At 41.4% G+C, this 25,000-nt stretch overlaps 1 protein-coding gene across 2 annotated transcripts in view; it reads left to right on the plus strand.

Moving 5' to 3' along the window:
• ALDH7A1 (aldehyde dehydrogenase 7 family member A1) overlaps positions 1-25,000 on the plus strand; it is a 39,181-nt gene that overhangs the window by 2,250 nt on the left and 11,931 nt on the right. For both annotated transcript variants that reach the window (XR_003431160.1, XM_027098958.1), the window contains exons 4-12: positions 6,378-6,458; positions 6,783-6,906; positions 9,530-9,662; positions 11,364-11,408; positions 14,958-15,035; positions 17,227-17,324; positions 20,249-20,290; positions 22,228-22,322; positions 24,299-24,383. Coding sequence is in view for 1 of the 2 variants with exons in the window: in XM_027098958.1 (XP_026954759.1) it covers positions 6,378-6,458; positions 6,783-6,906; positions 9,530-9,662; positions 11,364-11,408; positions 14,958-15,035; positions 17,227-17,324; positions 20,249-20,290; positions 22,228-22,322; positions 24,299-24,383 (781 nt within the window). In the remaining variant the exon portion in view is untranslated. The remainder of the gene's footprint in view (positions 1-6,377; positions 6,459-6,782; positions 6,907-9,529; positions 9,663-11,363; positions 11,409-14,957; positions 15,036-17,226; positions 17,325-20,248; positions 20,291-22,227; positions 22,323-24,298; positions 24,384-25,000) is intronic.

A 25,000-nucleotide genomic window follows, 5' to 3' on the forward strand; every position in this document is an offset into this window, starting at 1 on the left:
AGCCCCTGGGGGCTGCAACTATCTCCTCTGCCTTCAGTAATTTGGTGATTTTAAAGGGAATAGAACTCTACTAATGTAGCACAAATTTGATCTATGAACACTTTACTCTCCAACTGAAGTTACTTGAATTTATAATTAAGCAAAGAGAAAGGAATATCTATCCTAAAAATACCTGTATGCTCCTTCTCCCTGCCAGTTTTTTCGGGAGTGAGGGTATCTTAGCAATAGGTCGACATTCCTGGCTCAAATGGCAGTGGTGGCAGTGTCCCCTCTTACCGGGCCTAGGCTCCAGTTCCTCAACAGTCTGATGAGGCTTTGAGGCCGGTTCTGCCTTCTTTGTCTGTCTCCACCAGGAGTTCTGTGAGCTGGTGTAGGGATTTTGACTGGAGCTGGGCCGGGCCACAGTGAGCTATCACTAGATAAGGGCCTAGGTCTGGAGGAGGGGAGAGTAAAGAACTGGCCTAGTCTGGATCTCTCAGGCCTCCCTCACCTCCCCCACCCTGAATATCCCTTTTGGTCTTCAGCTGAAGGCCCGAAGCAGCAGGAATATCCGGTCGGTTAACCCAGCTCTGCCCCTGGGTATTTTACTTCACCTTAGTGTGCTTTGTCTTGTAAAAAGGGGAGACCAGGTGTGCTTACCTCTTGAGTTATTGTGAGGGTTAAATGAATTAATCATTTAAAGTGCTTGCAGATAGGGGCAAACCTCCGTACCCGTGAGCTTGATTTCTAGAACCATGTGCTGCTGGGTTTGTGACTGCTGAGCCTCAGTGGTTTTTTGTTTTTCTCCTGAATCTGTGATTGCTGTGGGGAGTTGGGGAAGGGCAGACTCTCCAGGAGAGCCCTGGGTTGGATGCAGGGTTATTGTCAGCCAAGAGACCACCTCTGTGCAAAGTAGGAAGAACATCTCTTTAATTCTGGCTAAGTTATGCTCAGAGTTCCATTATATACAATCAAAAATATCCTTCAACAAAGAAAATACCACTTCCAGAAGTAAGCAGTGTGCTGAGTAAAGTTCGCCTTAGCAGGTTAGAGAATTGTGACCAAAGCTGTGTCAAATTATTTTAAGTCAGCCGGTTCCACCTCTGCGGGCCTCACATCTGCAGATACGGAGTGCTGACTGTTCTCAGCCACTCTATGTAAGGGATTTGAGCATCCGCAAGTTTTGGAATCCGTGGGGGTCCTGGAACCAATCTCCTGTGGATACTGAAGGACAATTGTACTTTTTTTTTTTTAATAGACTTTATATTTTAGAGCAGTTTTAGGGTGAAACTATAGGGGAGGAAAATTTTTTATTCTCTGCTAGGTTCTTTGGCTGTTCTAATAATTAAATCAGCATACAGCAGATTGACAGGAGAAAAACAAATTTTAATTTTGTGTGAGGGGGAGACACAAAGATATGAGACCCAAAGGCAGTTAGGCAGTTGAGGCTTATATACCATCCTGATCTAAGGAAAGGGGTGGGGGCCCTGGGGCTTCAAAGAAGAGGAGGACAAATCTCAGGAACGTGAGAAGAGCAAGTGTTTGGTAACAAATGTTTTCCCTCATGCAGATAAGTCAGATATAAAAAGTTACCTCTGGCGATGGCTCCTGGTATAGGTCCACTTTCTAAGTTCTTGTAGGCGGTTAAGGAGGTGTTGGAAATCTTTTCCGAGTCTACTGTGCTTTGACTGCCTTTAGCTCAAAATAATGCCAAAGAACATGCCAGACGGGCCCATTGTGGGGTGGTTTGAACCCCTTCAACGGAAGGATGATCAGTAAGTGTAGAGTTCCTTACTCTCCATCACTTCTGCAAGTTTCCTGTATTAATACCCTGCATTAGTGTGGTACGTGTTAATTGGTGAGCCAATATGGACACATTAGTATTAACAAGTCCATAATTCACATTAGGATTCACTCTTTGCATGTACTATTTTGAATGCTAGTGAAACTTTTGACCAGAAACTTCCATTATATGTGTGTCTTTACCCACAGTAAATACAATCTTGTTTGAAAAAAGATTTGTGTGAATTCAGGGTCTTTTCTTTCCCTGAACTGGCTTTTAGGTTAGTCTTGGCTTTGCCCGAGGGGGTGGCAGCTGGCATTGTGATTCTTTCTTTAAAATCGTGCTGTACTTTGTTGTTGTTGCTACTTTTTGAATTCAGGTTCTTACTTGGTGCCTGCCCTTTACTCAACTGGGCCAGCCTCTGCACCTAACATTCTTACTATTTCTGCTTTTACTTGTTAGACCTCTCAGTAGAGTCGGGGTGCGAAGTGGGAACAGGTGGCTTTCCTGGGTGATGGTAAAATCAGTTGGGAATCCCACTTGTTAGAATTTGAGTTAAGCAATTGAGTCCAAAGTTTAGGGAAGAAGCAGAGCCTTTCCTAACTGTGCCTCTGGACTCCTGCCAGCAGGGCTGCTGGTTCTCAAACAAGAACAGACCAAAGCTTGATCCCCTCCTGGTATATACACTTTTCCTCTTGGATGCTCACTCATGTGGGGCTACTTCTGCTTGGTCCTGACCTTTCTGGATGGCCTTGCCTGTGAGGACAAACCACGGTTTCGTTTAGTTCATTTGTGTTAAACCTGGAATTTTTCAAAGGGAACTTTGTCTCCTTTTTCCTTAAAAAAAAAAAAGTATGAAAATATGAAAAAGTAGTTATCAAAACATTTCTTTCTCTTAACTAAAACTAACCGCAGGGAACCTGGTTGGGACTTCTCACTCTTGCTTTCTTTCATGAGCTGTTTAGTCTGAATGCCACCTGTTTCTGCCTCTCTCCATCCGCTGTGTGTGTCATCATTTTCTCCATTTCTGGTGAGGAGGTGCCAGAGATGACAGGAGCTGTGAATGGGGCTCCTCTAGCTGAATAAAAGGATGCCAGATACTTGGTAACTCTTTAACATGGGTGGGTGTCTTTGTAGTACTTCCCCAAGGGCTCAGCTGGTACTTCCTCAGTGGTCATAGTTGTCTCCTATGGCTGCCTTTGACGCTCATTCTAAATCTAACTTCACGGTGAGGTGTGTAGGGACAAGGGCTCTCATTTGCCATCTCAGGAGGGTCTGAGGTTATTGATGCCCCGTCACGCTGGGACTGATCAAGCCCACACGGGGAATATGGCTGTATTCCTGGTTTCCCGCTCCCGCCTCACATCCCTCACCTCATACCTAATCCTGCCTTTCTTCTCATCTCTTGCTGCTCCTACTAATCATCTTGGAAGCTGGAGGAAAAAGAAAAAAAAAAAAAAAGCCAGGTTTGAGTGGTCTGGGATGGAATGTAGTTTAAAGCGTGGGTGGTGGTTCTAATATGTAGCCAGGGTTGAGACTTGATCAATTACCAAGCCTTAAACACTTTGAATTATATTTCTCTCTATTGCTATTTTTGTGGTCCAGACAGCCACCATCTCTTGTCTGGCCTCATTTCCTGCCTGAGTCTTTTCTCCCTCCAATCCATTTTCTATACCACATTTAGAGTGGTATTTTAAAAGCACTGTGATTTTTCTCCCCACCATATAAAACCCTCTAGTGATTTCCCCACTGCTCTTTGGATCCTTTACATAGTCCTTGGCAGTGTGGCCCCTACATTCCTCTCCTACCTCTTTGAAGTCTTTATAGTTTTCCAGAATCACCGTGTTCTTTTGTCTTTTAGCCTTTGCGTATGTTATGCTCCCTGTCCCCCATACTTTCTCTGCCTCTTCAGCTGGTGAACACCAGTCATGCTTTAGGTCTTAGGTCTCAACTCTAAACTTATTCTTTTTTTTTTTTTTGCGGTACACGGGCCTCTCACTGTTGTGGCCTCTCCTGTTGCGGAGCACAGGCTCTGGATGCGCAGGTCCAGCGGCCATGGCTCACGGGCCCAGCCGCTCCGCGGCATGTGGGATCTTCCCGGACCAGGGCATGAACCCGCGTCCCCTGCATCGGCAGGCAGACTCTCAACCACTGCGCCACCAGGGAAGCCCTCTAAACTTCTTTAAAAAGCCTCCTTCCTCCCCACCTCCTTGCCCGCAAGTAATGCTAGGTTAACACTCATAGGTGGTCCAGTTGTGCAGTCTAGCTCCATCACGGTGCTTACCACATGAAATTGTAATCTCCTGTTTTGTTTCTACCACCCTCACTCGACCATTGGCTCTAGGGGGCATGAATCGTAGCTGACTTGTTTCCCTAGTATCCCGGGGGTTAGCACAATATCTGGCACATAGAACGTGTGCAGTAAGTGGTGGTCGAAAGACTGATAGAATAAATGTGCTTAGAATAGCTATGTGTACTGAGTTGGCCATTCTGAGTTGAAATTAACCAATTTGCTAAGTTTATAAATGTGTGGGCTAAATTCGATCAAAACATTATTAAACCCATTCCATGCCTTAGAAAATACAAAGGATCTGTGCTACTTCATTTAATGTTATAATTTTTGTTTACTGTTTCTGAAAGTGTGCAGGTATCGTAAAAGTGGCAAATATCCACATACAAAATGTGGAGAATGAAAGTCTCTTATGATTCCATTTCCCAGAAATTACAACTGTTAATATCTTTTATATTCCTTCAAACTTAATGCATATGGTAAGTAAACTTTTGCTTATCTTGCTATTTTTATGGCTTTTAAAAGTTTTTCCTTATAAATCTATTCTTCTTAGAGAGTGTCAAGCATTCCATTTTATGGCTATTCCATAATAAACCAATCATATACCGATGGACATTTAGCTGGTTTCTGTTTTCTCTACTGGAAACAGCACTGCAGTAAATGCTGTTGTACCTCTACTTTTGCACACTTATGTGTATACTCAATTTCCAGAAGTAGAACTGCCTATTCAAAGCAGGGGACATTTTAAATGTTAATAGAATACCAAGCTACCCTTGAGAAAAGCTATACTAAGACATTTGGGGTACATCTGGGAAGGAGAGAGAGCGAAGAAGAGCCCTGAGCTCACGGTCAAGCTCTGGGAGGCCTCTCTGTGAGGAGGGCATGGGGGGACTGGCAGCAGCCTGGGGGGATGGGAATGGTCCTGTTAGTTGCCTTTCAAGGGAGAGGTGGAATAAATCAGGAAGAGCTGGAAGGGAGAGAAGGGGTGACATCGTAGGTGGCGAAAGTATGTCTCCATTCATGCATCACATCTCAAACTTAATATGGCCCAACCTGTACTCCACCTCCAAAAGAAAATCCTGATGCTTCTTCTGAGTTATCTTCATCCCTGTAATTCTACTTCCATCTACCCAGCTATTCAAGCCAGAGACCTGGGAGTCATCCTTAGTGCTTTCATTTCCCATACCTGTTCCATTAGTGTGTTCTGTCCATTCTACTTCCAAAATAGATTCTGAATCCACTTTTTGTCTCCCTTGCTTCTATCTTAAGGCTCAGTCACCAGTATTTTTTGCCTAGGCTAGTAGAACATGTTCTTAGTTGGTCTCCCTGCTTCTACTCTTTTCCCCTCCAACTTATTCTACACCCATCGAGGCACTGATCTTAGAAAAGTTCAAGCGAATCATCTTATTCTGCCTCTTAAAAACCGTTAAAGACTTCCCATTGCACCTGGAGTAAAATTCAGACTCCTTAAAGCTCCTTCTAGCTGTAGGCGTAGTGTCCTCCTCAGTCAGCCCCTCATATATGATAGGCTTTTATTTTCCATGGGTCTCTTACACGTTTTTCTTTTCCTTGGGAAGAATATTCCTATGGTTGACTTTTCCCAACCTTAGGTTTCAGCTTAAGTCTCACCTTGGAGATTTGGGTTGACGGCCTTTTAGGTAAAGTAATGTACCCGTTTATCCTCCAAGCCTGCTGTTTTCTCTGTCTTAGAACCCTCTTTATTTCCTTGGTCTTTATAGCCCTTGTGGCACTTCGTAATTATTTGTTGCCTCCCCCCGCCTGTTATTAGTACCATGACTGCTGCTAGATAATAATTATTAGCTCCATGAGTGCCTCACTTATTTTAGCCCCGGTGCCTAGTACTGCTGTTGTCACATAGTATGTAGGTGCTTAGAAGTATTTGGTGAGTGAGTGGTACTATTTGAATGGATTATGGAATACCAGCTTTGTAAGTAAGCTGAATTTAGGGTCTGGGCATGCAGTCAGTTTGACCCATATGAAAATACCTCTGCGAATCATAAAGGGTTACAGGTATGTAAGGCATTCTGAGCTTTCTGGAGCCATCCCCAAAAGTTGTGTTCAGTCTGAATATCTCTATGTACTTAGCACAGTCCTTGCCTCACCAAGAACGTATCATCTGGATATTTTTTTGGTCTGTGGTATGGGTTTTGGGGCCTGCCATGTCACAGTCTTGATGGGATCAAAACAGTTGTCTTTGATGTGCTTGTACTTTGTTCTCTTATTGCACATTTATCTAATACTTACTGTGTTATAGACACAAGCTTACACTTTGAATCAGACACTAAAATTCCACTATTTTCTTAGATTCCTGCTCCAAAGCGAGGAGAAGTAGTGAGACAGATTGGTGATGCCTTGCGGGAGAAGATCCAAGTACTAGGAAGCTTGGTAAAGTATTTTTGTAGTAAATATACAATCCTTCGAGTGAGGAATAAGGCTGTCTTGTCCTCCTGTGTATAAGATTGTGATTTTTAAGAAGAGTAATTTATATATTTCAAAAATCTTTTCTTTAGAGGGAAGATTAACAAGATGGACAGGAAAAAGTGAAGACAATTCTTGGGTTTTAAAATTCTTCAGAAAAATAAGAACACACTTGATGAAGTTTATGAGCATCACAAAACAAACAATATGTTTTGATTTCCCCACCATAAATTTAATCTTTAAAGTATGAATTCTCTTGGAAAAATACGGCTTGGTCTTTTGTATTTTTAGGTGTCTTTGGAGATGGGGAAGATCTTAGTGGAAGGTGTGGGAGAAGTTCAAGAGTACGTGGATATTTGTGATTATGCTGTTGGCTTATCTCGGATGATTGGAGGACCCATCCTGCCTTCTGAAAGTAAGCAATGAAGTCAGTTCAGCTAAGAGATTTTTTATTTTATTTTATTTATTTTTAAGAGTTTCATACTCTAATACAGAGAGCTCCAAAAATTTCTCTGGCTGTGAACAGTTTGCAAAAAAGGAATTTCAGGTAATACATAGATATGATAATAACTTTAATCTCTTTACTAAGAAAGGCAATTTAAAACAGATGAAGACATCAGATTAAAATGCTTGAACTTTAAAAAAAAATTTTTTAAATTGGCAAGTCCATGGGTGAGACAGACACTCTTTTATGGGGACTTTTGGCAATGTGGATCACCAGTCTGTCTGGGGAACAATTTGGAAAAATATCTATCCAAAGAGCCTTAAATACTTAATACCAGTTTCCAGAATCTAATTGAAGTAAATAATCTGAAATGTGACTGAGGTTCATGTGTGAAGATGTTCATTGTCCTATTCATAGGAAACATTAGAAATGGCCTACATGTCAAATCATATGACAAAAGTTGAGTAAATAATTTTGGTAGTCTATTAGCAGGCATTAAAAAAATCATGAAGTTTGCTTTCCCCAACCCCAAATTTTATAGGAAAGTTGTATTTACTTATTTTTGAATTATTTTTATTTTTTTGAAGAGGTAATATATTCATATCACAAAATTAAAAAGGAATAAAAGGGTAAAGGATGAAAAGATTTTGTCCTCCCCACGGGATACTCCATAGTATTTCCATGGAAGTATCGAATGTTTCTGGTTTCTTGTGTATCTTTTTAGAGCTTTTATTCACGTGCAGGCAAATACATGTCTTTTAGGAACATAAACGTTAGCAAACTGTATGTTCTGTTCTCTACTTTTTTACTACTTAATGTGTCTTAGAAATTGTTTCATATTATTCCAATAAGGTACTTCCTTCATCTTTTTTTTATGGTTGTCTGTTTGTTGTAAGGATGGCCAGTTCCTAAAAGATGGATATTTAGGGTCTTTTCAGTCTTTGGTTGTTAAACTGTGCCGCGGGGACCAACCTTGTACTTAATGATGAGAACAAGGAAAAGTACCAGGGTGGAAGTCTGCCAAAGTAGTCACGGCAGAATTATTGATGGTTGTTATTGTCTTCTTTATATTTTTCTATATTTTCCAAAGTTTCCACAATGGGAATTGTGTTACATTTATAATCAGGAAAAGAAATTTTTTAAAAAATCGTGTTTTCCTGGGCTTCCCTGGTGGTGTAGTGGTTGAGAGTCCGCCTGCCGATGCAGGGGACACGGGATCGTGCCCCGGTCTGGGAAGATCCCACATGCTGCGGAGTGACTGGGCCTGTGAGCCACGGCCGCTGAGCCTGTGTGTCCGGAGGCTGTGCTCCGCAATGGGAGAGGCCACAACGGTGAGAGGCCTGCGTACCAGAAAAAAAAAAAAAAATCGTATTTTCCTGTATTTTCTTAGAATATCGGGCAAATTCTGATATGTAGGAAGTTAGGGGATTCTTTTCAAATGTACAGTTACTGTCTTTAATTAGACACATAATAGCGATTGCCTTTAGCCATTAGTAACTGTGTTAACTTCAGCACTGCTGGAGGGCACAGTGTGAGGGGGAGAGATGGGTGGAGAGGGAACCTTGGGTAGGGACTTTTCATGGAGTTTGGACTTTACCCTGAGGGCAGCTGCAGTACTGATCCAGACACCAAAGTGTGGCAAGCTACGGAGGGATGTTATAAGAGCTCCCCTGGCCTACTTGAGGGGAGGATAAAGACGGGAGGGGCAGAGAAGAGGAAGGCAGGCCCTGCAGGAAGAGGCCCTGTGAGGCTGTACCAGCACATCATCTCCAGGGAGATTAGGGTTCCTAGACTAAGGAAGGGCCTGGGAATGAGGTGCAGCAAGTGGTGGGTTCCCTGTTTTTGCTAGCAGCTTGAGCGTGGCCAGAAAGGTGGATGGCTGGGAGCGTGACCTTCCTAGTGCTTTTAACACTAGGTTTTGTGAACCTTCACACTCCTTGCTCTGCTTCTTCACTGCTCCAGCTGCCTTTGATTAAAATAAGGCCCTTGTGGGATTATGGTGTCTTTAAAGTTTGTCTATAAAATGCAAATGGTTCAATTTGTATTTTCAGTTTTCCTGTATGTATGTAAAGCTTTATTTGTGCACTTCATTCGTTCAGCATTTTTATAATGATTATAACTTTTTTCCCTGTACATGAGCCACTTTGTTTTGAATTTAGAGAGGTTAGCTGAGGGCTTCATCAGAACATCAAGAACACGGCCCTGAGAGTCATGACTCCTGTGTTGTGGTCATGCCCTGACTTTGGCAATCACATCACCTAGGACACGTCTCATCTACTCTCTGAAGTTTCGTTGTCTCCCAGATGGGACTGAAACTGCCCTGATCTACACCGAGTTCCTATGAGCAGAGGCGTAATGGATATCCTCATGGTTTATAAGATAATGTGGTAGTAATAACAGCTTTTGTTGTATGCTCATTAATGTACCAACATCCCACAGCTGTTTAAGTGATCCGCTGCAAGGCATCTGGAGTCGCCACCTGGTGTGGTGCACCTTTGTTCTGAAAATGAAAGATTGCAGACTTTGTTCTTATTACCTTGACAGGCATGAAATTAACATGCTTAAGCATGTTGCATGCTTTCCCTCTCCTCAGGACCTGGCCATGCGCTCATTGAACAGTGGAATCCTGTAGGCCTGGTTGGAATCATAACTGCGTTCAACTTCCCTGTGGCGGTGTATGGCTGGAACAACGCCATCGCCATGATCTGTGGGAACGCCTGCCTTTGGTAAGAATGGCTCATTTTCTTATCCAGTAGTTAGATAGTAAAATTAGCTATTTTCAAGTACTACTGAAAGTATTGCAAATGTATTGAAATGTTTTCTACTACTCTTTCAAGTAACATAGCTAAGTCACACCTGGTATTTGTGAAATGCTGATTTTTAATTATTACAAATTTTACCATTGGTAAAATTTATTTTTTTTGACCTCCTTTTTTTTGACACAGCCTTGTCCCCTGTTCCTTCCAGTTATTTCCACCCCAAGCAGGTGTACTGTAATTCAATTCTGACACTATCTGTACTCAGTGTCAGGCTCCACCTGTTTAAGGGCTCAGTCTTCCACAATACTGCCCCTACTTAAGATGCAAGCTGCAGATGTTCCCAGTCCCCGGGACATCTGTAGTTCTGACCAGCCATCTACAAATCTGGAGGTTCCTGTGAACCATTGGTTTCAGTAATACATTAGAATGGCCTACAAAACTCAAGAGAGCGCAATATTTAATGATTGCAGTTTTATTTTAAAGGATACATATAGGGCATGGTCTAGAAGGGTCCTAGACTCAGACCTTCCCTGCTCTCTCCCTGTGAGGGGAGGACACGTCACCTTCCCAACCAAGAGGCTCCACTGAGCTTTGGAGTCCAGAATTTTTATGGGGGTTTTAGTACGTTGGCATGACTGAGTAAATCACTGTACAAGTGATTGGACTTTAGTCTTCATCCCTCCTCCCCTCCCCATGGTTGATCTTTCTGGTGAACAATGACCAGCACCCATCCTGACGCCATCTTGGGGGCGGGCCCACTAGTCACCTAATTAGCATAACAAAGACTTCTCTCACTCGGGAAATTCCAAGGGGTGTTGATAACAGGGTATGCCAGAAAACTGGGAGTGAAAACCAGATAGTCTTTATTATACTATACTAACAAACAGAAAACTAAGTGAACAAATAGGAGGGAAGAAAATAACTTGTGATACGTCACAACCTTCTTTTAAAAATTCGATTCTTTTTTTAACTCAATAAAATTTGATGGTGAATTCCCAAGTGATTCTGAGGCACTTGGCCGTATTCCCATTGATGCATTAAATGTTACATCACTATAAAATATGTGATAGTAAAAATTAGCTGGGACAATGTCAGTATTTATAGATGACAAAACGGTTGCTTGTTTTTAGCTTTCCTGTTCAATGGAGGAACTTAGATGGGAAAACCAGGAGAATTGTCTTTGCTCCTTTTCTGTCTGTCCTGCTAATATGTACTGATCTTAGTGTTGTTTTCAGTTGAAGGTATTCAAAGACTATGAAAGCAAGGGCATAGTTGGGAGGATTAATGATCTGGCACCATGTTACCAAAGGCTAGTTGTATAGTCTTCCTCAGCCCTCTGAGCCTTCCAATGGAAGTTCATGTTGATTGATTTTCTGTTTTACTCAGTTTCCTTAATTGGCAGAGGTTAATGTAACAGTTCCTGTGATCAGTGCAGCAGGCAGGTCCAGAATTGCTTGGTGCCATTTTTCTATTTATAAAAGTTTTATAGTTCTTTAGGTCCCAGAGGCACCAAGCTGAAGGATAGATTTCTCTTTTAGTTACTAGGCTTAGTTGCTTAATTGGAGAGAACTTTTTCTCACAAAGACTTCTGCTTGAAAATAAAAGGTATTTATGATTTCCACCAAATTAAACTGCCTTTTTTTTGTTTTGTTTTTTTACCCTTATAAGGAAAGGAGCTCCAACAACTTCCCTCATTAGTGTAGCTGTCACAAAGTAAGTATGTATGACTGTATTCTTTCTGGGTATGGAAGAATCTTAAAAGGGTGATTGATAGGCACTGAATTTTTAATATGACATGAAAGTGTCATATTTATTTTAGCATGGAGTTTGGATAAACTCTTTCTTCTTTGGTTGTAATAACATTTTTGTATTGTTAGGCCGTTTACAGAGCTTTTTCAGAGCCATACATTTAAGTCTTGGGAAACATGCCAGATACTGATATAAATGTTGAACTTGAACTCTTTTTTTTTTTTTTTTTTTTTTTTTGGTGTTTTTGGGCCTCTCACTGTTGTGGCCTCTCCCGCTACGGAGCACAGGCTCCGGATGCACAGGCCCAGCGTCCATGGCTCACGGGCCCAGCTGCTCTGCGGCATGTGGGATCTTCCCGGACCGGGGCACGAACCCGTGTCCCCTGCATCGGCAGGCGGACTCTCAACCACTGCGCCACCAGGGAAGCCTGAACTTGAACTCTTAAAACATTTTTTTTTTGTCACTTGCAAAATAAAAACAAATCCAGTAGAGAGGAAATAGCCTTGCAATTTAGGGGCTTTATGCTACAACTATTCAGCATGTTAATGGTCTTGATTTCTACTCACCTGATACTTTTACTGCTTTTGTTTAATAGACAGTTAGCAAAGCAGAAAGAAAGGGTTATTATATTATTCCACTGATTCTTCTTTCGGTTAAAAAAATTACTGTTTTATTTATTCCTATTTGGAAACATGACAACTCTGATTAGGTCATAAAATCAGTGTTACTAATTTATCATTCCAGAATTTAGAGAATGTATAGAAGAGAGTGCCTTCCCATGTAGGGTGACGGTGGGCCCTTGATGTTCCATCGTTTGTGTGGTCTACATTCTCTGATTTAAAGAATTGCTGGTAGAGAGTTTGTGATGGATTCTATACATAAGAGGGTCCTTAATGTTGGAAGGTCATTTTAGGAACACTGGCTTAGGAAGTGAAAAGTCGGCTAAAAAAAGAGTAGCGTGTATTAAGTGTTTACTTGAAAGGAATATGTGATATTGAGAAAACAATATCTTTCAAGGCAATGTTGTTCAAATTAAATATTAAGAACACTGACATACAAAGCACATAAAAATGATGAGATTCCCCAGGCAATTTTTAAAAATAATCCTTGGGCTTCCCTGGTGGCGCAGTGGTTGAGAGTCCGCCTGCCAGTGCAGGGGACACGGGTTCGTGCCCCGGTCCAGGAAGATCCCACATGCCGCGGAGCGGCTGGGCCCGTGAGCCATGGCCGCTGAGCCTGCACGTCCAGAGCCTGTGCTCCGCAATGGGAGAGGCCACAACAGTGAGAGGCCCGCGTACCGCAAAAAAAAAAAAAAAAAAATCCTCAAAAAAAAAAATTAATGTAGACATAGTGAACTGACTTGCCAATTGTTATTAGTAGCTGGTTAAATTATTATTAATTTTGATATTTGTTCTAAGTTATTTTTGCCTTGTGCTTTTAAATATTTGCTTTATTAAACCTTTGAAGGGTTTGAGGTGTTCATAGGAACATGGATGATTTTTTTTAGGTAATTGAGAATATTATCTGATTTTGTAATGTAAGACAATAAGTAAAATGATGCTAAATTGTGCTGGAATTAACCAAGGGTGCTGCAACGTCCACTGGGAATTTTTTAAAATTCAGCTAATATTCAGACTCATAAAATGACCACATATTGTACCTCTATATGTTCAGAAGGATATAGGACAGGAACATAGTTTGCTAGGAGGATAGCATCAGGTATTCCTCTTGATTCAGTGTCTTTGTAGCAGTTTATTCAGGGCAAAGGAGATGAGATCTATACTGGACAGGTGTGGAGGTTGCCCTGGTTTAAAAGCCTAATGCCCCACATGAGCTAAAATGTCTTGTAACAATTCTATCCACGTGGCTTTCAACCACCCACCAGGGACATACAGTTATAGGAGTCACTGCGCTCAGATAAGGGCAAAAGCATGAGGTTTCCAGTTGTAGTTCTCAGGTCGTTATTCCAGTTTAGATTGAGTTGACCAGTCAGGGGTCATCTTTACCATGAGCCGTATTGTCTAGGTAGCATTGTTGATACTCTGGCATTTATCAGGTAACTTGAGGAGCAAAACTAAAGAGTTAACCCAAGGTCAGATTCTCATGCATTAGGGGAAGAGGTTTTGGTTAACCTTTACCCACAGGCCAAAGCAAAATACCTGCCCTTCAGGAGCAGTCAGCTACTTGTACAGATAGTAGATACACCTTGAGTCCCTGGAGAGAATTGTACAGCCTGACACCTGCTCTCAGACATGACAACTGCAGTATGTGGTCCTTGATTGGGTGGAGGAAAGAAAACTGCTGTAAAGGACATTTTTGGGGACAATTGGAGAATTTATTTAGGTATGACAATGGTATCTTTTTTATGGAAGTGGGTACAGAATTTGGATCCTTTTGAAATTTAAGTTAAGCAAATTAGGAAGTAGCCAGTAGCTTGGGATGATTGATCGAAAGAACTTCTGCTCTATTTAGGCCCATGCTCCTCAGGAAGCTCAAAATCAATGAAAGAACCCTGTTCCAGAGAAATCAGAATTACTGGAGCCATTTTTTACAACTTAAAATCAGATTTAAGTAGCATTGAACTGTGTTTCTCATTTTGACTCTAACAGCCTAAGTTGTAAGCAGACTAATTGAGAAAAAGCTGTGCTTGTCCACCTTACTTTAGCCTGGAGGGCACAATTTCCTGACTAAGAGGTTGGCGCGAAGCCAGTGGAAACTAGTCCTGAACTTCTCTGGGGTTCTGCAGGCAGGTCCAGTGCCTTCTGCTCTGTCTTCTCAGCATACTGTCTAGATTTGGCGAACCTCTTTCCCTTTTCACCCTTTACCACTTATTTGGCTGGCTCTGCTTGGGAGAGATGCGTCAAAACCTCTCATTTGCTAATGGGAGCTATCTTTCATTTTCTTCATCTTTGTGGGTTTTATTCCATATTTCCCTTTTTATTTCTTTAACATCATTTTAGTGGATTTGTGGTGAGAAGCCAAAACAAGCCCTGCAATCAGGCTACCATCTTGAACCAGATATGTCTTCATAGTTTGGCAGAAAATACTTGAGAACAGTGATCACTTGAACTTCCTGACCAGTGCTTTAGGTGTTTTGTTTATTTCGCATGTCTTCTTTTTTTTTTTTGCGGTATGCGGGCCTCTCACTGTTGTGGCCTCTCCCGTTGCGGAGCACAGGCTCCGGATGCGCAGGCTCAGCGACCATGGCTCACGGGCCCAGCCGCTCCGTGGCATGTGGGATCTTCCCGGACTGGGGCACGAACCCGTGTCCCCTGCATCGGCAGGCGGACTCCCAACCACTGCGCCACCAGGGAAGCCCAAGAGTCCTGCTTTTTAAGTGTTTGAAAACCTCATTTGTAGTATGTGAGGAGAAATCTAGGCCTAGATATTTGAGGGATGGGAGAGAAAGTTGAAAAAAGAAAGTAGTCACGTAGTTGGAATTTATTGTCATTTTTCAAAAAATGGTAAGAAATTAAATCACTCCCTTCCTTAGTAATTGCTTTTTTCCCCTAGGATAATAGCCAAGGTTCTGGAGGACAACAAGCTGCCTGGTGCGATTTGTTCCTTGACTTGTGGTGGAGCGGATATTGGGTAGGTCAATAGTAGGCCCGGAGTGTCTTTCTGCTGAAGGGCTTGGGTTGATCAACTAGAATCATCTTTACTAGAATTTCGAAACTCGGTATAGCTCAGGAGGTGAGTGGTTTTTTGGAATCATTATTGTTACGGATCTCATTGGGCTTTACTTCATTACTGTGTAGCGTCTGTTGGAGGATGAGTGAGAACTGTCTTTTTCATTGCCCAGGGCTACTACTGTAAGGTGTTTATATCCTAAAATAACACCCTGCCGTACCACTGTGCAGCCCATGGCTTCCTAACGCTTGACTTATCAACGTGCTCACTTACAGAGCAAAGCTGTGGAATTGTGCTCTGGTTTCTCACTCCCCACCAAGGACCTAGCCTCTTCTCTGGGTTCTTCAGCTGACCAAAAAAGGGAACCCTGGAGACACAGCTTCTAATTTATTGTTTTTTAAAAATCATCATGTAATTCACATACCATAAAGTTCTCTCCTTAAAAATGTACAATTCAGTGGTTTTTAGAATAGTAAGTCACAGTGTTGTGCAACCATCCCCATTACCTCATTCCAGACATTTTTGTTACCCCCAAAGGGACCTGGTACCCATTAGCAGTCATTTCCCCCTCCCCTTCCCCTCGCAGCCCCTCATCGACTTCACGCCTGTTGGTTTGCCTCTTCGGGGTGCTTCAGGTAAATGGAATCATGCGGCCTTTATATCCGGCTGCTTTCACTTGGCAGAATGTCATAGCATCTTTTCAGCTGGAACGGACTGTACTGTCTCTGAACCATGGTGAAGCTGGTTCTAGTAGCCTTGACTGATTAGATGGCATTTCATAGGAGTCAGGTCTTAGAACCCTTACAGGTGTGATGAACGTGTTAGTCCCCCTCTAGCACTTTGACCGCACTATTGTACTTCATGGGCAGTCTCAAAAAGTTGTAATACATGACTCCTTTTTTTTAGGTAAGTGAGAAAATTTTATTTAGAAAATACAACTCCCACATAAAGAGTGCATAGTGAAGTGTTATCTAAATTGTCATTTAAAACAAATAGTCTATCCTTTGACCCGCTCTTTTCTTGTACTTTGGGCATGCAGTCCTTCACATTGGCCTTGGAATAGCTCGGATAATAACAATAATGTGTGCAGAAGGGCTTTACACAGCAACCCCCTTGAGTGTCAGTGCTCACATGTGCTGGGCTGACCTGGGAAGCCCACATGCACTGTCTGATCACACAGTTCCAGCCCTGCATTGGTCTGATGCTGTGGCTGCCTTGCTTGGCCCACACCAAGCCCTTTGAAACCCTGCACTATGAGCAAGAAGGTTCAGATCAGTAGTGTCTGGTCTGCATTCCTTAGAAACTGGAAATAGCACAGCCTTTCTGAGTCAGCTTCCAAGAAGGATACTTAGGATATTTCCCTACAGTCTTTAAAATTGTCTTCTTTTTTTGCATATTTTTTAAAAATTTATTTTTTATCTTTGGCCGCATTGGGTCTTCGTCACGGCATGCAGGCTGTTCATCGCGGCACATGGATTCTCTCTAGTTGTGGCGTGCAGTGTTCTCTCTCTAGTTGTAGCGTGTGGGCTCCGTAGTTGTGGCACATGGGCTCTCTCGTTGAGGCACATGAGCTTAGTAGTTGTGGCACGTGGGCTTAGTTGCCCCGCGGCATGTGGGATCTTAGTTCCCCAACCAAGGATTGAACCCACATACATCCCCTGCATTGGAAGGCGGCTTCTTTACTACTGGACCACCGGGGAAGTCCCTAAACTTTTAGTTCTTAAAGGAATCAGTTTTAAGAGACTGCAAAATAACTGGGATGCTCGTCAAGGAACTGCTACGGTTGTATTGTCCAGTCACCCATCAGTACAAGAAGGAATATCTTCCTTAGCAACATCCTTGTGATTTCTGTTTACGGAGAGCTCCCAGAACGGGTTAGTCTGTCCTGCTGTATGGTTCTCCTTGTGAAAATCATTTTCATGAAGACCTTCCCTTGCTCCCTTGGGATAGATCCTTGTGTCTTTTTTTTTTTTTAACATCTTTATTGGAGTATAATTGCTTTACAATGGTGTGTTAGTTTCTGCTTCGATCCTTGTGTCTTTCACTGACGTCTTTCCGTGACAGGGGTTTCAGAGTTTTCTGGCTTGGCACCGTCGAGTGCCACCATTGCTGGGTTTCTCTGCTTGGGTGACCGTGTCTCTTCCCCTTGCAGCACAGCCATGGCCAAAGATGAGCGAATGAACCTGCTGTCCTTCACTGGGAGCACTCGGGTGGGAAAACAAGTGGCTCTTATGGTGCAGGAGAGGTTTGGTAAGTGTTGGCTTTATATCGAGCTTTTAATTCCCTCAGGTATGGATATGAAATAAAGGTTGGGTTTTTTTCCTTGTCTCTTTCCATGGAGGCACCAGCTGTGTTTATTTGAATGTCCAAGTGAAAGGAAGGGTACAGTTAATAGTGGCTTAATATCAGGGAGATAGCAGATTTAATAGCATAATTTGGAAAAGGATGTCATTCCCTCCCTAAATGACCATAGTAGAATCATATCAAATGTACTTATCAATTTCTATCAGACTGGTTTGGCAAATAAAAAAGAAAACTGACATTTAAACAGGACCAGTGAGAGTACAGGACCTAGAATGAATGTTGTGTAGAAGACTTACATCTGTTTTTCTCTCATTTCTGTTTCATGCATATATGACTGAAAAGGGCTGTAAGACATAGCTTTGTATCTCTACTTTATGGCTCATTAAAGAGGTTTTCTAGGATAATATTTATGGTCAATTTTTGCCTATTTTGCTGATTTAGACTAACCCTAGCATAAGGTGAGATTCGAATAGTTAATCTGTCAGCTATTTTGCTATATGGGCATTGCTTTTATAAAGGAAGTTTACAAACTATTAGAGCTAATAAACATGGTTGGCAAGGTTGCAGGATACAAAAATCAGTTGTATTTCTATACATTAACAACGAGCAATCTGAAAATGAAATTCATAAAACTTTCATTTACAGTAGCATCAGAAAGAATAAAATTCTTAGGAATAAATTTAACAAAAGAAGTATAAGTCTTTCACACAGAGTACCACAAAGCATCACTGAAAGAAATTTTAAAAGACCTAAATAAATGTAAATACCTCCCATTTTCACTGTTTGGAAACAATTTAATATTATTACTGCCCAAGATCAGTACTGTCCAAGTGATTTGCAGATTGAATGCAATCCTTTTGAAAATGTCACTTGGCTTCTTTGTAGAAATGACGAGCTGATTCTAAAGTTCATATGAAATGCAAGGGACCCCAAATAGCCAAAACAATCTTGGAAAGAACAAAGTCAGAGGACTCACACTTCCCAATTTCAGAATTTATTACAGAAGTATAGTAATCCAGATTGTGTCCTGGCATAAATATAGAAAAATCAATGGAATAGATTGAGAGCCCAGAAATGCACGCTTACACTTATGGTCAAGGATGCCAATACATTTCAATGAGGAAAATAGTCTTCAACAAATAGTGCTGGGACAACTAGATAACCATAAGGTATGTATGAAGTTGGACCCCAACCTACCCCTATACACAAAAATTAATTTAAAATCTATCAAAGACCTAAAGGTGAGAGCTAGAACTATAAAATGCTTGAAGGAAACATAGGAATAGGTCTTTGTGACCTTGGGTTAGGCAGTGGTTTCTTAGATATGACACCTAAAGCAGAAGCAACAAAAGAAAGAATAGATAAATTAGACTTCATCAAAATTAAAAACTTTTCTGTTTCAAAAGATCAGGACTTTGCTGGCGGTCCAGCGGTTGAGACTTCGCCTTCCAATGCAGGGGGCACGGGTTTGATCCCTGGTCGGGGAGCTGAGATCCCACATGCGTCGCAGCCAAAAAACCAAAACATAAAACAGAAGCAATATTGTAACAAATTCAATAAAGACTTTAAAAATGGTCCACATTAAAAAAAAAAAAAAAAAACTTAAAAAGGGCACACCATCAAAAAAATGAAAAGAGGGCTTCCCTGGTGGCGCAGTGGTTGAGAGTCCGCCTGCCGATGCAGGGGACGCAGGTTCGTGCCCCGGTCTGGGAGGATCCTACATGCCACAGAGCGGCTGGGCCCATGAGCCATGGCCGCTGGGCCTGCGCGTCGGGAGCCTGTGCTCCGCGGCGGGAGGGGCCACAGCGGTGAGAGGCCCGCGTACCCCCCCCAAAAAAAAAAAAAAGTGAAAAGAACAACCTATAGAATGGGAGAAAATATTTAGAAATCCTTTATCTGATAAGGGATTTATGTCTAGAATATATAAAGAATTGTTACAATTCAGTAATATAAAAGACAACCCAATTAAAAAATGGGCAAGCATTTGATTAGATGATTTCTTCAAAGATAAACAAATGTCCAGTAAGTATGTGCAGTGGTGCTTAAGATCGTTAATCCTGCTTCTCCCACTGGAAGATACTGTCCTCCTCCCTATGCCTCCTTTTAACTCAAAGCGGTAGTTTGTAGTTCTCTGATAAGTAGTACCATTAGTAGGATTACAATTTTTAAATGATGCATCTGCCTGTCTTAAGTTGTAGGTGCTTTTCCTGGAGGGGGTTGGTGGTTTTGAACATGGTTAGGGAGCACATAGAGAATTGGAAGGATATGGAAGGTACAGATGGAATTGTCAGATCTTATGGTTATACTGTGTTGGGAAATTGTCATACAATTTTCCAAAGTGACTGCACCATTTTATACTAACTGGAGTTTTGGGGGATATAATTTTAAACTTGGAGAAATTCCAAGACTAACTCAAGGAATTCCCATATTCCCTTTAATGAGTTTTACCAATTGTACCATTTTTAAAATCACTTTCTCTCTACCAGCATGCACACACACACACACACACACACACACACACACACACAAACATATATATTGTGAGAGCATATTTTTGAACCTTTTGAGAAAATTGAAGACATTGTATTCCTTTACCACTAAATGTGTTTTGTGTGTTTCCTAAGAACAAGGACATTCGATCATATAACCATGATACAATTATTAAAATCAGGAATCTAGACATTGATGCGATGCTCATGCTTTTTTTTTCCCTTGAAAATTTTTTAAGAGTTACAGTTTATTTATTGTCATGCTATGTTTTAAATCAGAAAATAAATTAAAACAATTGGGATAGGCTATGATTTGAGGCCGTGTAGCTGTGTGCATTAAACAATGAAATAGGAATTAATTTGTGTTTATATATTTTAAAGGGAGAAGTTTATTAGAACTTGGAGGAAACAATGCAATTATAGGTAAGGCTGCCTTTTCTTCTTTGTTTGCGTGCTTTCTGTTTAGAATATCTTCAGTAGCCATCCTGAATGTATAGAACTTGTGTAAGAACTCATCCCTTTTATGTTGTGTGTCCCATGCTTAGGAACTTTCCTTGTGAGACAGGACACATGGTTTGCAGGCGGAAATAACTAGGAGGGAAAGGCGTTCATGTTTGGAAAATGTTACCTGGGGCTTAGAATCTGTGTATGAGAGTTTCTAATGTGTCATTGTTTCTTGTTTTCCTTCTGTTTTTTGAAAACTGGCCACATGTTTCTCTAGAATAAATAAGTAAGTAACTCTATGTGACCTGCTGTTTCCAGAAACATTAGTTCGTATTCAGTGGGGTACTGAGTGCTTTTACATTGGGAAGGAACACTTCCTTAAGGCATTTTATCATTTACCTATAGTCTTGGAGATTATTTAATTCTCTTTTTCACTGGTTTGACACAAAAGGAAATAGTCTACCAGCCTAACTTCTGGATAATATAATGAACATCAGTTGGTTGAGACTTCATAGAATCATGAATTTTATGCTAAAAACTTGCTAATTGTATATTGCCATCATTATCATCATGTTTAAGTGCTTATGTGTTTGTGGGGTACACCAGAAATATAAAAATTATATGGTGAGGGGTTTGTTTTGGATGAACTTCTGATTTCGTAAAAGAGAGAGTTGATTAGAAAATATAGTTAGCGTTTATTGATCAGTGGGTATGTGTCAGGCACTGTGCTCAGTTTTTTCATGTGCAATATGTCATTTAATCCCCACAGTAATCCCATGAGGTAGATACCTTTATTAATCTCATTTGAAGGTTACACCCTGAGGCTTAAAATGATTATGTGCCTGAGTGACAGAGCCAGCATTTGTATCCTCGCAATCAGACCCCAGAGCATAGCTGTCTTCCTAAAACTCCTTACTATCGTCCGTTAGTACCCCAGATAATGTTATCCCATTTTATGGATGAGGAAACTGAGGCTTAAAAAGTTAAAATAACACGATGAAAAAGTGGTGGTGATGGATAAGAGCTTCGGTCTGTTTGGTTGTGTAATCCACCTTCTTAACCATCATGCTAGTCTGAGAATGCTCTTAGACTGGACAGGGGAAAATTGAAGATGTAAGAGGGAATTGGGACTGTAAGTTTCTGGAAGGGATAGAAAGGAAGGAATTATAAGTAATACAATGGATCGATGGACGGGTAACCTTGTAAGGACTATGCTAGTTTTTTCTTCGGAGGGCAGAAGAGGAGCAGGAAGGAATAGACAAAAGTAGAGAGCAGTCTGAAAGTGATTTTGCACTGATCTCTTCAGAGATGCAGAGGAAGCAGGAAAGGGCCTTGGGTGTGATCACTTTGAGATTTTCCTCGAAGTAAAGGGTGAAGTCATCTGGAGCAGGACTAAAGGGCTGGAGGGGTTTGAGACATTTGAAAAAGCTTCTGTAGCGGGGAGAACAAGAGGCATTTTAGGGAATGGACTGATGCAGATGAGGGTGCAGAGGTTGTTGGAGAGCTTGGTTTGATGGCGGTAATAAATCAGAAGGATCCCACTGACTTCTGTGGGCCCAGGGAAGCTGCCATCTAAATGGGTGGTGGGGTTGAGACTGGAGGCAAGTAAGACTGACAAAGACAGTGGTGCTTTTAGAGAAGAGACCACATGAAGGTGCAGAGAAGGCTTAGTCAGCACCAGAAACTTCAGAGAGGTGAAAGATGAAGAGGTCAGAGGAGGGGGAGCTCATTGCTCTCTTCTCATATCATTTTCTTTGGGAGAAAAGTTGCCTCTGCGGTATGAACTTGCTTATTTTACAAGGATAGTTCTGGCGTTCTCTCACTGCACTTTCTAAAGGCATCATCTTATACCAGTTAGTAAAGTACCTTGTCTGCCTACCTCACAACACTGATGGATGTGTTTCTGCTTCCCTAAGCTTTTGAGGATTCGGACCTCAGCTTAGTCGTTCCCTCAGCTCTCTTTGCAGCCGTGGGGACAGCCGGCCAGAGGTGTACCACTGCGAGGCGCCTGGTGAGTGTTTCTGCGTGGGCACATGAGAGTGTCCTCCTCTTCCAGTGCTGCTTTTCAACACATTGTACTGTTAAGGAGGTGTAGTAGAAACACTGCTAGAAACGTGTATTCCCTGGATGTGGTTGGCAAGCACGTGGCCCTGCTGCTCTGTTCTGTGCTCCTGGCAGTTGCTGCTGGTCAGAGAGGGACTCTGCCTTACCTCCCCAAGCTGAACGTGGTCCAGTCCTCATTGACTGGAGTTGGACGTGGGTGATGAGACCTGCTTTCAGTCCTACACCTAGAACAATGTGGACAAAGTCCCTTGTCACTTAGAGAATAAAACAAGATAAACATTTGAAACATTCACAACTATTTGCTAAAAGGTAGACAGTCTTAGCTGTCATGTAAAAACATTTTAAGTAGTAAAATATTTTAAAAAATTAAAAATTTTTGGCTTATAGGTCAAGTCTTAGATTTGACTTGATGTGACGTAGTTTATTGGAAAGTAAATATATGTGTGTTCTCTATATAAGTGTATAAGTCTGCATGCATATATATAGGACACATTAATATTAAGTGCATGTGAGGAGAGTGGTTTCGCTTCAGTGTTCGGGGTTTGGGAAGTTTAATCTCCACACTTAGATTTGAGCTGGATTTTAAAATGTTTTTGTATGAGGTACAACCTTGATTTTCATGACTCATACTATTGAAAAACTGGGCCAAACCAGTTTTGATTAGGTAGAAAAATTTGGCTACAATTGCCTTTTTAAATTATTATTGTTGAGTTTTCCTCCTGTAATTAAAAAAAAATAAACAGTTTACAATTGAATTATGGAGGAATTGGCTTTGGGTTTTTTCTCTTACCCACAATGAGTATGAACAAATTCTTTATAAGGTTGACATAATCTAAATTAATTAGAATAGATAAAAAATATAGGGAAATTAAGCCTTTACCTTTGCCATAACTTTTCATATTCACTTTTTCCTGTATTTTACAATGAATGAGTATCTTTCCTTTGTTTTTATATTACTCAGTTGACGTGGTATGAATTGCGGTATGAACTTGCTTGTTTTACAGGGATAGTTCTAACGTTCTCTTACTGCACTTTTTTCTTTTTTCTATTTATTTGTTTATTTAAATGTTGCTCTGCGGATTTCACCGGCAGAAACCCAGAGCCTGCACTTTCTAAAGGCATCATCTTATACCAGTTAATAAAGTACCTTGTCTGCCTACTACGATAGAATATCTAAGCTACGATGTTTGTAAAGTATTTACAATTTATTGAATTTGTTCACCTTAAACATTTATTACCTTAAGGCTAAGAAGGAAACAGGGGTACTCCAAAAGATTATAATCTTAATTACATGGTAAACTATGAAATGACATTAAAGTCAAGCATTTCTTTATTTGGTCAACCTTTATTTTTCCTTTGTGTTCTGGAGCAAATATACATAGCCAGGCTTTATATTTAGTGTCAAATATTGGAGGATCCTGTTAGTCATAACCCAAATCAATTTTTGTAGGGACTGTAGTGCTGTACAGAAAAATCCATTCCAGTACTATGGACCTCTCTGTGATTTATCGTTGGTCCTCTGTATCCATGGTTCTTCCAAATCTGCAGATCCAACCAATTGGGAACCATGTAGTCCTGTAACATTTACTGTCGAAAAATATTTTTATACAGGTGGACCCGTGCAGTTCAAACCCATGTTGTCCAAGGGTCAACTGTATAAATCAGTACTGTTAAGAAAAATTGAGGGAATTCCCTGCTTGTCCAGTGGTTAGGACTCCGCGCTTTCACTGCTGAGGGTGCAGGTTCAATTCCTGGTTGGGGAACTAAGACCTACAAGCTGTGCACCACGGCCAAAAAAAAAAAAAAAAAAAGGTTGGGGGAAAAAAAAATTTGTGCATTTTTAACAATTTCGTACATTTATTTGTGCTATTTAATAGTTCATTTATATGTACTAATCCCTTGAATGTTTCTTTTTTCATTTAGTTTTTACATGAAAGCATTCATGATGAAGTTGTTAATAGACTTAAAAAGGCCTATGCACAGATCCGTGTTGGGAACCCATGGGACTGTGAGTATCTGGTTGATTCCAAAGATGTTCCTTTTTGACAGATGGTGTTATAAGAGTTTCTGATTTTCTACTTTTATTTTTTTCCCTTTCCTGAGAGGCCCGAGGGAATACAAAGCAGTGTATTTTGCATTTGGGGTGACACGTCTGCTCCTAGTTTAGGATCTCAGTGCTTGACGTGGGCCGGTGGGTGAGCTTGGGAGATGGTATTGAGATGGGATGAGTTTGAGAAGCTTTTCCCTCTTCACTTCCCTCCTCCCAGATACCACCATCCTCCCTCATGCAAGGTTGCAAGAGTCACCTGCCTGACTTTTCTGCTTCCACTTCTGTCTTCCACCATAACCAAAGTAATTTTTAAACATGTAATTAAATAATTCACTCTCTTGCTAAAAACACTCATCACTGTTTGACTAAAACTTGGATGCCTTTTGAGACCCTTTTTGCAAGCCCACAGTCTTTTGTGATCTGACCCCGGCTGTGTCCCCTTCTGGACCCGCTGTGCGCCATTTGCCCCGTTGCTCCCGGAGCTCCAGCTTCTCCAGCCTTCTTTCAGTGCTCTGGACATTCCAGGCTCTGCCCTGCTGGAACTGCTCTTTGCCCAGTCCTTCCCGCCTCCTCAC

This window comes from Aethalodelphis obliquidens, unplaced genomic scaffold, assembly GCF_003676395.1.
Source record: "Aethalodelphis obliquidens isolate GAN/ISIS:26980383/991018 unplaced genomic scaffold, ASM367639v1 scaffold4, whole genome shotgun sequence".
Taxonomy (NCBI): Eukaryota; Metazoa; Chordata; class Mammalia; order Artiodactyla; family Delphinidae; genus Aethalodelphis; species Aethalodelphis obliquidens.